This window comes from Phyllobates terribilis, unplaced genomic scaffold (genome assembly GCF_046119375.1).
Source record: "Phyllobates terribilis strain yellow unplaced genomic scaffold, ASM4611937v1 Scaffold_5__5_contigs__length_657084704, whole genome shotgun sequence".
Lineage (NCBI taxonomy): Eukaryota > Metazoa > Chordata > Amphibia > Anura > Dendrobatidae > Phyllobates > Phyllobates terribilis.
The window spans coordinates 120,596,059-120,608,833 of NW_027362765.1; the positions used below are offsets into that span (position 1 = coordinate 120,596,059).

At 44.0% G+C, this 12,775-nt stretch overlaps 1 protein-coding gene across 2 annotated transcripts in view; it reads right to left on the minus strand.

Moving 5' to 3' along the window:
* ZBTB46 (zinc finger and BTB domain containing 46) overlaps positions 1-12,775 on the minus strand; it is a 37,015-nt gene continuing 24,240 nt past the window's right edge. For both annotated transcript variants that reach the window (XM_073682877.1, XM_073682876.1), the window contains exons 5-6: positions 11,216-11,391; positions 1-2,230 (exon numbers count right to left, since the gene is read on the minus strand). In XM_073682877.1, coding sequence (XP_073538978.1) covers positions 1,871-2,230; positions 11,216-11,391 — 536 coding nt within the window. In that variant the 3' untranslated portion in view covers positions 1-1,870. The remainder of the gene's footprint in view (positions 2,231-11,215; positions 11,392-12,775) is intronic.

Consider the following 12,775-nt stretch of genomic DNA (forward strand, 5'->3'; position numbering starts at 1 on the left):
TTTTGTGTTTTTCTTTTTTTTATTTAGACTGATTTGCGATTATATCTAAATCTAACCCAGCCGGTTTAACCCTTTGACTGCTGAGACCAGGATTGACACCGCTCGTTAAGTGCCAAAACACGTCACACCGCCCCCCCACCTCCCCTTCTCTGTTCTCCATATCCCACCCACCGACCCAAAATATTAAAACATCTCCAATGTCACAAACACAAGTTTATAATAATAATTCTTAGTCAATATAATATAGTATATTCCAACAAAAAAATAATTATAAATCAACATTGCACGGTCTTGCAAAAGGAAAAAGAAAAAATTTTTTTTTTTTAAAAAATGTATAATTTTTGGAAATGTGTGAAAAGGGAAGGGGGTGGTAAAATAAATAATATATGTATAATCTATATGAAAAGCATACACGCAGCACTCATAGCGACCCCTTTTACTCCCCCCAAATATAATATTAAAATGATATTTATAGATTCTGGAAGAAGAATAAAACAATAATAAAAATTTAGCTTCCAGTTTTTGCATTGTTTATGAAATGTTATGCCCCAGGACTCCATAGGTTAGCTTTGGTTCTGGAGCCATTTACTTCACGTCTGCACTACAAGTCCCAGCTTTGCAGGAAGCCTGGCTCTGGGATGGTGTCAGGCCTGCTCTGCGCCCTGCGGTTTTCAGGAACCTCTCATTAGACACACATCCTTCCTCCCCCTCGCTGTCTGGGGGAGCACTGGGAGGGAGGGGGGAGATTTTACTGGTACAGAGAAAAAAAATGTGCAAAGGGGAAATGGTTATAAATAGAGTTGGAACAGCAGATCCAGCGGCCATGGCCATCTTGGGCACCCCTCCCCCTCTTAGTCCCCATTTGATCTTCCTTAAATAAGAGTATAATCTTCAGCACGTGGTCAGCCAGCTGCATCTAACAAGGAGCTGGTAATATAATTATTATGTAATTATGGGGGAAGGGCCGAGAAGGAGCCAACTCCCCAGGGCGGTGATTTTGGTTCCCTTCCTGTGTTATTATGACCCGTGCTGTACCCGCAGGGAGCCATGTCTGCCAGCCTATATACCCTGCCCTCATCTGGTACATACTGGACTCTTCTTGTAAGGACTATGAATGGCATAGATAGGGGTGTGGCGGGCGGACCATGGCACCCACACATGGAATATTTTTTTCTTTTATGCTTCACAAGTCCAAAGGAAGCAGCTGTCTTACCAGAACGCGAGCCAAAGTGCTGATGGATGGTGGTGGCACCGTGTCTTGTGGGGGGGGTGGGCACCTCATATACTGATTGTGTTCTGCAATTACAATATATTACAAATCTCAACTTTACAAAAAGAAAGCGTGTCTGCGATTGAGACCAGCAGCGAGGGCGGCAGGTGGCATGCACGGAGGGGTGCAGGGTAGAGTGAGGGTAGTTTTTGGGATGGCAAAAAGGAAAGGAAAAAAAAAAAACTTGTCATCTTGCTGGGAATGTCTCATGCTGCTCCCCCTGCCACCGCTGGAGGCCTGTGTCACGGAGCGGAGGTGACAGACTGAGGAGATGGGACTGTACATTGCGGATAATACCAGTGGAAGGGCGAGTTAATCACCTTTCCTGTATTCCACCGAGGACGGCAGGGCTGTTACTTAACCGTTTCCTGCCCAAGCGACAAAAAGAAAAAAAAAAAAAAGACGAGGCCTGGATTCTGTCTGACAGGATACGTGGACCGTTAGAGAGCACATGACCAGCCCCTCTCCAGTAATATCACATTGGTGTAAAGGGGGGGGGATGGGAATTTAACGTCACCCATCCCCCACGAGACTAAATTTACTCTATTCACCCCCATCACTTATTTCCTAGGGGGATCCCATTGTACGCTCCCCTTACACCTACGCTATCCAAGTAAACTCCTTGATTGGTCCGCGGCTGACGTCCGGCGTGCAGTCCTCGATCTCATCGTCCTCTAGTATGACGTCGTCCTGCGAGGTCTCCGCCTCGTCTTTCCACTTGATGTCTTCCTCTTCATCCCCGCCCATGTCTTCATCCACCTTCAGCTCATCCACATCTTCCAGATAGTGTTCTCCCGCGTACATGGCGTCCGGGGAGTGGTTCCCTCGGGGCACCCCACGGCCCGCACAGTCCACACACACCCCGTGTCTCCGGGAGCCATGTTTGATGCCCACGCTGGCTGCGGACATGAAGACCCGGTTGCACACCTTACATACGTATTTCTTGTCTTTACTGTGGACCTGGATAGAAGGGAGACATTGGAGAGATAGAGATTTAGTAACATTTTGCGTGTTGCGCTTGCTATTAATATGATCATGTGCCCTCATACAGACAGATGGGTGTGTGCCCCTAGAGGAAGAGCACCGAAGACGCCGTCCCCGAGGCTGGCTCTGGTTACATGTGAACGAGACGTGGCTCAGTCGGAAGAAGAGACAGATGGTTGTGCAATTATATGACAGCAGAGGACACTCTAAGAAGGAGCCAACACTGCTGTCATAGCAACCGCGAGACCGGGCTGTGTAATGAGTCTGGAGAAGTGGCACCGGGGCCGCGTCCCTGAGACTGAGGCAGGGAAGGGTTAACAGCTGCAGAGACAGAGGCAGAGGCAGCCATATACAGCGAGAACTAGAGCTCAGATCAGACACTGATCAACTCGGAAACTACTGCACCCCAAACTTCATCTACCGATAGAGGAGCCCCCGACTTGACCCTCTGCTACTGCCCAAAAGTGACCACAGGCTTGGGGGCCAATTTATGGCACCAAATTAAGTTGTCGCCTACTGTCAACCAAATCTATGTAAATGAGCAGAATCCAGCGCACGAGAGGAGACTGGCTACAGTCAGGATCAAGATGACTATGAAATCATATCTCCACCAGAGCTTCATTTGTACATGGACGTGAATTGTATGACTATTTTTTTTTAAAGGGGTTCTGCACTAATATCACTAAACGACCATTCTAACAAGTAGGGATTTCCAAAAATTCCCCCAGTATTCACCTACCTGACAGAACGTTAAATTTCCCTGCAGCGCCACCACAGGGTAAATAAAGCATTACACAGTGCCTATTCAAGTCAATGGGTTGTGTGCCGGGCTGTGGGGTTGGGTAAGCCAAACCTCTGACTCCTCAATTTCCATGACACTGACTCCACGACTCCCTCATAGATGGCTCATGTTTAAGTGATAAATTTACTGTAGCACAGATTCATCTCAGCTAAAAGTCTAGACCTTTAGATCAGGAATAGGACAGACATTTATAGGACATTTCATAACTTTCCCAAATTCTAATGAAAATATTCCCCACAAACTGCATGGAACTACTGTACCCAATTTATTATATATTTTAGGAGTCGGTCCATTTTATACTGACTCCCACTCCACAGCCCTGGTTGTGTGTGTAGTAATGCAGGACAGGGTCTCCAGAACAAGAAACCCTCTTTATAAACTAAGCCAATGGGTCCCTTCTGTTTAAGGAATCAGTCACCAAGATTTTGCTACCCAATCTTTGAGCAGCATGATGTAAGGGCACAGAACCGGATTCCAGTGAAGTATCACTTATTGTGCTGCTTGTTTTAGTTTTGCTAAAATCCCTGTTTTCTCTGCTGCAGATCTGCCATTTCTCTGAATACTGAGCTCTGTATAACCCCGCCCACAACACTGATTGGCAGCTTTCTGCCTTTGCACAGTGTACACAAAATGCTGCCAGTGTTGGGGGCAAGGTTATAGGCTATGTGCCCACGATGCAGAAATGAAGCAGAAAATTTCTGCAGCATTTCTGCATCTCCCTGGCAGAAAAAAACGCATGCAGATTGTGCATGCGTTTTTCCTGCAGAATACATGCGGATCCACATGCGAGTTCACATCCGTTTCCGCATGCAGATTGACAAGCACTTTCCAGGCGATAGCATCACTTGGAAAGTGCTTGACAACTAGGTCACACTGTATAAATCCATGCAAACAGCATGGATTTATACAGTGTGAACCGTAAAAATTAAAACAAAAAAAGCTATACTCACCCCCGAGGCCCCGGCGTGGCTGCAGCGCTGCTTCCTGGCTGGTTCCCGGCTGCCGGCATATCGCGAGACAGAGCGGTGAAGGGCCTGCGGTCACATGACTGTGACGTCACCGAAGGTCCTTCAGCGCAGCTGGCATTCAGAGAGAAGACGCCGGACAGGTGAGTATAAACTTTATTTGTTATTTTATTCTTTTTTTACAGGTACAATGGTACCCAGGTCTGGATGAGAGTCTCCTCTCCTCCAGAACTGGGTACCATCCGCACATAGAGATGCATAGAAGCCGCTTGTAAAAATGTACAGTCGCGGTTTCTGTGCGTCTCAATGCAAGTCAATGGCGGGAGTTCCGCTGCGCTTCCGCAAAATTAAATGACATGCTGCGGATTTTTGTGCGCAGCATAAACGCTGCGGAAAAATCCGCAGCATGTGCATAGAACATGCGGAATCCCCTTGGGGACCATGGGGTGCGGATTACCTAGCGTTTAACAAGCGTTTCCGCTGCGGAAATTCCGCAGCATAAACGCTTGAAAAACGCTACGTGGGCACACAGCCATACAGAGCTCCTGTACATAGAGGACTATTAAACCTGCTGCCATGTTGTCCTCCAGTGATAATCTGCTGATAGAACTTATTTTATCAAAACTATACTAAGCAGACCGGTAAAAGGGACACATGGCTGGAATCAGGGTCTCTGTCTCTACATTATACTGCTCTGAGATTAGTTAATAACCCGGTGACCGATTCCCTTTAAGAGGTTATAAAAACTAGATTCTGCAAACACAAACTCCCCCCGTTAGTGCTACAAAGGAAGATCGGCATGCCCACTGCCCAGGTTTACATATTTTTTTATGAGTCACAAAAACTTTGAAATGCATAGCAAAGGGAGAGCAGACGGCTAGTTTAGTATCCCTTTAACTGGACGCGTCCCTTTATTTGGGTGCCATAGGTGACAGCACTGTTTCCACTCTCCCATTGATTTTAGATGTTGCAATCCCCGCTGGGAACTTATATTTTAGGCTTAGTGCCCACGATGCAGAAATGAAGCAGAAATTTTCCTAAGCATTTCTGCATCTCCTTGGCAGAAAAACGCATGCGGTTTTTACATGCATATTTGACGCGCATTTGCCATGCGTTTTTCCAATGCAATATATAGGCAAATACGCATGCAGAAACGCACAAGAATTGGTCATGTCCGTATTTTTTCTGCGCGTAAAATCAGAGCAGAAAAATTCCTGACCATGTGCACTTGCAGAATGTCATGGGATAAGGTATGCAATGCGTTTCTGGAGCGTTTACGCGCTGCAAATACGCACCAAAAAACGCATTGTGGGCACACAGCCTTAGAGTACACAAGATACCTCCAAAAATCCTTGCATGTCCCGTACCATCCCCAGCAGGGGGCAGAATTTCTTGGTCATTTCTTTTAGGCAGCCACCAAGGTGTGTCCAGCTCTGTAGACCTGTCACCTTAGCAGATTACTCATTAACTCTTCCCTCCGATCTAAGTCTTCCGGACACCGTCGTTATGGCGGCCATCTCCACCCAATGTGTGAATGATTGACCCATAACTTTCACAATTAAATACTTTTTCTCTTCACTAGTTTGTCTTAAAGGGGAAGTGTCCAATGAATTGTCGCATCATTTCTCCTTGGTCTACAGGCAAGACCTCATCCATCCTCGATGCTTTTGGCAATTTGGTAAAACTTTAGTGATAATCGTGGCACAGTGCTAAGCTCTCCCCATATATGCCCATCAGAACATGTGAATACTTCTTGCTGCAGGCACTTCTCTCATCTTGTTCCATACCTGACAATATTCCCACATTTTGTACAACCGACTTGATACTATGTACTTGGAAGAAGCAGCGTTTTATGTGAACCGGTTATTTGGTTTTGTAAAATCTAATAATATAAAGTCAGATTGTTTTGTTTTGTACATAACTATGTGTAGGAAAATGGTGTTATCTCCCACCCCTGGAAGAAGAGCAATTAGCACTGTATAGTTTCATGACTGAGGATCGCTGCTTGTACATATAGGACTGTACTCACCCAAGAGATGTACTACATAATACCAGATAAATGACGGCCCTACTCCAGTTAAACATTCTATGTATTCAAGCTTTATTCTCCAACATTGGGGCAGTATTATAGGAGTATATTACTGTACATGGTAATTTACCATTCTTGGCCAGAGTTGAGCAAAAAGATTTTTTGGTAATCCATGGTCACCGGATCAGAGAGCTGCAAACCTTCTCCTACCTGCATCGCCAGAGCTTCTGAATAGTAGGTCGGGAGTGATGTCATGCATGTGTCACTCTGCAATGATGACATCACACCAGGCTTACCAATCAGAAGAAGCCCCGTGGATGCCGGCAGATAGGAGGATTATCGCAAGACTCTGGTCCAGGATCCTGAGCATCTTTTTGCTCAATTCTTTTCTTGTCACATGAAAACAGCCCTCTAGGATCCCCCTTATAAAGGCGCATCCGCCTCAATATATGTAACATATCTGTCCCACTGGAAGTCTACTAATCTGCACATCAACTAGAAATTGTCAAATATATTAGAGTGGAATTTAATTTTACAAAAAGCAGCATTCGCCAAAATGCGGATTATTTTGTAATTTGCTTCTACGCCGATTCAGGAACATGACGGACGCTATGAACCCTAAAAGACCATCAAAAGATGAAATAACCACTTACCTCTCTGCCCGCTCTGTTCGTCACCCCTCCAGTCCTTGTTGCATCTTCTGATCGCTGCCGATTCCCTGAGATTCTCATGAAAGGTCAGAACGTCCAGCTCTCTGAGAAGGACCGAGATGCCTCAGCGCAGGAGCGGGCAAGTTCATGGCGCATGTTGTGACCTTTGGCAGAACCGTCCCGGGCACCATCAGATCCAGAAATCCCAGCCCAACGTCAAAATCAGGGCTCACGGCAGCGATCAGAAGATGTGACGAGGACCGGTGAGGAGCAGAGACTGCAGAAGTGAGAGCTAAGGTGGGTATAAGGATTTTTTAACATTTTTTACATCTTCACTTTATTATACTCTTTGATCTGGAGAGAGTCCCCAGAACAGAATAAAGGACATTAAATCCACCGAGAATAACTTCTCTGCGAATCAAATTTCTCAGGAGAATCCACAGAAACAGGCAAATCAAAATTTTGCCTGATCCAATCATCACTAATATTTCTCCATGCAGAGTTCCTGGCGAGCCTGTGAGTGGTTGGTGTTCATTCACAGCAGACAATCTGGATGGCAGAGCAGCAGGGGGAGGGGCAGAGCTGCAGCCTGAACCAATGATGATGCAGGAGGCGTGTCTCAGACTACCACAAACACCCTGTAGGCGATATATAACTGAGCTGTTGTCATAGATCACATTTATGCCGCAATGGAGGAAAGCTAGAAATCAGCCAAGCAGACAAATAACTGTCAGGTAAGCATCAGTACTAACTTACCTATGTTTGCACTCCTGACTGGACAGCAGCTTAAAATATATTTTGCTAGTACGACTTCATGAGTTTGAGAACCATAACTCTGGGCAAAAAATCTGTAGTAGTCAATTCCCTTCCCCCACTCTGCTTGGAAACTCATTACTCAGCAGAGAGTGATATGGAGCACTAAAACTCCTTCCAGGGTAAGGAGAATATCACATTTGCTCTCCATTGTATTCTATACAATGTCTTATCCATGAATCAGGCCTCATCAATATTCATAACTTGTCCAATTTAGGAAATCTGTAGCCTAGTAGCAGAATAGTGTTACTGGGTCAGGTTCCTGCCACTTAATCCCAAGAACGGAATTCCTTCTGAGAAATGGAACATTCTTAAAGGAGTGCTACTACAAGTTACTCATAGTCATGTACCAATCCAAAAACAACGCCCCATTACATATGGAGTTGCAGGATCCGCATATAGGTCCAGCAGTGTCAGTGGCCTCAACCAAGTAAAAATGGCACCAGGCTGCATTAACACTTCTTGCAGTGTGTGTGAGCTTAGGAGCTACCCAGAGCGCTCAGGATATGGGGCAGTCTCCATGTGACCTGTGTGCTGTACAGCAAGCAGCCGCCCTGCACTGACCTATTTCCAGCCCATGGACACTGCAGGTTTTAGGTCATTGAGGAGGAAATGGTCAACCCAGATCAAGCCCCTGGCTCAGCATTGCTGCTCTGTAACCTGAAAAGACGGTTCATACAGGAAAGGCCTGAAAACCTGCAGAGAAACAATGACCCATATAGGATTCTGTGTCTTGTGATGTGTCGTCCGCAGTGTAACGTGGGTGGAGGTGAGTGTTATCCTGGGTGAGGATAATGCAGGCTCCAGAGTAACCAGGGGGTGAATACATGTTATACCACGCTCTATATAATGCAGGATAAGGGGTTTGCACATGTCTTTCATGTAAAGCAGGGAGGCTTGTATAATACTTGCCTCTGTAATAGGGTGCAATGTGCAGAAGTGGACAGCGAACATTAGGACAACTCCTTCCATGGGGGTCCCCTATTCAGGAGCCCCCTCTATAGCCCACAGCTGAGAGCCACTATCAGACCAGATCTCCAGCAGGACTAACAAGCCCGTTCATTATGTGGTTGCCTATTGATATGAATGATCTTATATAATATTATAGTTCCCACCCCTGTAAGAACAGAACTGTGAACAACTCCCAGCAAAGAAGTCAGATTATTATAAATGTGCGCTATATGGGTGGTCCACATTCAGCAAAGACGCATTATTTATCTATTAAACACTCCTGGGCTACTGCTACAGTGCTTCCACTAGTCTTTGGTTACTTTTCCCACAGTGATGACATCACGTCAACACCTGTGACTGCTACAGCCAATCACTGAGCTCACTGACCGTGACATCACTGGTAGGTGGCAGGGAATTTACCAGATAGGTAATGCTACTTTTATAATTTTACGGCATTCTCCTTTTGACCCAGAACAACTAATTTAGCAGTGAACTGCACCGTTCTTACCAGTCAATTGCCAAAATATGGACTTTGTGAATTGCATAAAATCATAACCCCTTACATGTCAATCTTATCCGAAACATCCATGTCGGGAATGTATTTTCTATATCCGCATTAAACTTACCCAGCTGGTTCCCGGGGCCCCTATAAGGTTAGGGATGTGAGAGATGGAGAGAATCGCCCGTTCTCCTGCCTTCTCTATAACAACGGGACTCTCTACCAGACATGAGTGATGTTCATAATGAAGGCTTTTTTAATTACACAATGAACGAGCAGTCGACCACATGATCATAGTAGATTATAAAATCTTGATTGTTTTGTTGCCATGGAAACGGCAGATGAATTTCGAGGGCCACATATTCAAATGACTGCACCAGAGCCATTGCGTGCAAATACTTGTGCAAAAGGCTGAAACGCAACGAGAAGTGCAGCAGCAGAAACAACCGATTGCAGGGAGGTGCAGATGGCTGAAGAGCCTCCTGGGATTGTGGGCCGACACATCCTGAAGGCCCAGAGCCGCTCGGTAAAGAGGTCTGTTATTTTTCAGGGCTACAATACAAGAGAATGCCTCTGAGGTTACAGAGCAGCACTGCTCGGAAGAGTCTGACCATTTCCTCCCAGTGACCTCAAATCTGAAGACCGGGAGGTCGCGTTGGACAGCTGCATCCTGCACCATTGGTAAGAAATGGAGCCACATTCTAAACATTTCATGCAAATGAAAGCAAATAAAGGGTTAACTGACTATTTTTTTTAGTTGTCGGGCATAAAGATCAGTGATGTTCCTCCTGTGCTCATTGTCGCCCCCTGAATTTAACTGAAGTACAAAGCTATAACACTGCCCCAATGTACAAGAATATAACTACTATAATACTGCCCCTATATACAAGAATATAACTACTATACTACCTCCTATGTACAAGAATATAACTACTATAATACTGCCCCTATGTATAAGAATATAACTACTATAATACTGTCTCCTATGTACAAGAATATAACTACTATAATACTGCCCCCTATGTACAATATAACTACTATAATACTGCCTCCTATGTACAAGAATATAACTACTATAATACTGCCCCCTATGTACAAGAATATAACTACTATAATACTGCCCCCATATACAATATAACTACTATAATACTGCCCTCTATGTACAAGAATATAACTACTATAATACTGCCCCTATATACAAGAATATAACTACTATAATACTGCCCTATATACAAGAATATAACTACTATAATACTGCCCCTATATACAAGAATATAACTACTATAATACTGCCCCTATGTACAAGAATATAACTACTATAATACTGCCCCTATGTACAAGAATATAACTACTATAATACTGCCCCAATGTACAAGAATATAACTACTATAATACTGCCCCAATGTACAAGAATATAACTACTATAATACTGCCCAATGTACAAGAATATAACTACTATAATACTGCCCCTATATACAATATAGCTACTATAATACTGCCCCTATATACAAGAATATAACTACTATAACACTGCCCCTATATACAAGAATATAACTACTATAATACTGCCCCAATGTACAAGAATATAACTATTATAACAATGCCCCAATATACAAAAATATAACTACAATACTACCCCCTATGTATAAGAATATAACTACTATAATACTGCCCCTATGTACAAGAATATAACTACTATAATACTGCCCCTATGTACAAGAATATAACTACTATAATACTGCCCCTATGTACAAGAATATAACTACTATAATACTGCCCCTATGTACAAGAATATAACTACTATAATACTGCCCCAATGTACAAGAATATAGCTACTATAATACTGCCCCTATGTACAAAAATATAACTACTATAATGCTGCCCCCTATGTACAAGAATATAACTACTATAATGCTGCCCCCTATGTACAAGAATATAACTACTATAATGCTGCCCCCTATGTACAAGAATATAACTACTATAATGCTGCCCCCTATGTACAAGAATATAACTACTATAATGCTGCCCCCTATGTACAAGAATATAACTACTATAATGCTGCCCCCTATGGACAAGAATAACTAGGTATATGCTATCCCAAGTACAGGTGTACAGGTTTTCATACATGGAGAAGTTGCTCTTTCATAGAATAATGTAGAGTGCAATCTAAATGTCCTTACTATGAGGTTAATACAATGCTCAAATACCCCCCCTCTTATTACAATGTGCTACAGCACAGTTCCATCTCTTACCAGTGTGTGGCGCTTCATGTGCTCCCGCCTTGTAAACTTCTTGCCACATATCTCGCAGGGATATGGCCGCTCCCCTGTGTGTGATCGCATGTGTCTTTTCAGGATGCACTGGTGCATGGCAGAGAAGCTGCAGTACGGACACTTGAACTTCTTCCGGATAACCGTGAACTCATTGACTGCAGGAGATGAGGAGAGCGGTTCAGGATTTACAACAATAATCACATAGAAAAAAAAAAATAAATCATCTCATCATAGAGGGTCCATAATATAATTACTCTGTACAGTAGCAGTGCTGAGAACACAGAACCCACTTGTCTTGATGTATTACTGGAAGGATATTAAGAGATTATACATCTTCTACCCGGTGCCATGTATGACATCACCCACAGCATCATGCCATCAATGTCCTCATATAACTAGACAGGAAGTCTCAAGGCCAGGGGGTCCACGCCGTCAGCCACCTCCCGACGCACAGCCAGGGGGAATCCACGCCGAGTGCCACCTCCTAGCACGCAGCCAGGGGTGTCCACACCAGGAGCCACATCCCTACACGCAGCCAATGGGGTCCACGTCGGGAGCCAACTCCCGGCACACAGTCAGGAGGTTCCACACCAGGAGCCGCCTCCCAATGCACAGCCAGGGGGTCCATGCCGGGAGCCCCTCCCAACATTTAGTCAGGGGGTCCACGCTGGGCAGCGCCACCTGGCACACATACCATGGTAATATTTGCATATGGCATCATATTGCCCCTATTGTGTTATATTAATGTATTTTTTACTATATGTGGTCTTGTGAGGTCTGGGTTGTAACATGACTTGGAAATGTAAATGTGAAAGGGATTTCTTGATTTTAGGGAAAATCTTCTTTATGCATTTGAGGCCGTTTGGAGACTAAAAAAATTAGATAGTACAAAGAACTCGTAACTGAACCCTGAGGCACGAGGCATTCTGTGCCTCGTCTTACACTATTATTCTTGGGCTTCCAGCGAGTTATTAAAGAGAATAAATTGTTAAAAGTCGCACAATATTCTACCTGTTTAAAAAAAAAAAAAAAAAAATCTAAAACTGAAAAGAGGAAGCGGCCATTTCCCCAAAATCGATGCAAATTTTAACCCTTTCATTCCAGGAGCAAAATTATAAATATCTATTATAATTTTATAATAATCGAATCATTAAAAACACCCGGCGTAGATAAATTACTACTGACTGGTGACGTCACCAGCAGAACAGACAACATCAAAGCAGGAGGGATCATAAAACTTGGGTGGTGTCAGGGCGAACCACAGAGTAAATGATGGGAGGGAAAACAAAACTTTATAATGAAGCAAATCAATGACTTTACTCACATTTAATAAAGATTAGAGAAAAGCTGAGTGACCAATGACAACGCAGGATTTTATATAGTGCATGGTCACCAGTAAATACTGTCACGGCTTCCCCATGACAAAACTTCCTGTTATTGCTCAGCCCAGACACAGAGATATTGCCTGGATCCAATCTACTCATCCACAGCAATGGCCACAAAGTGTAAGTGTATATATTTGATATGGATAGTAAGTTT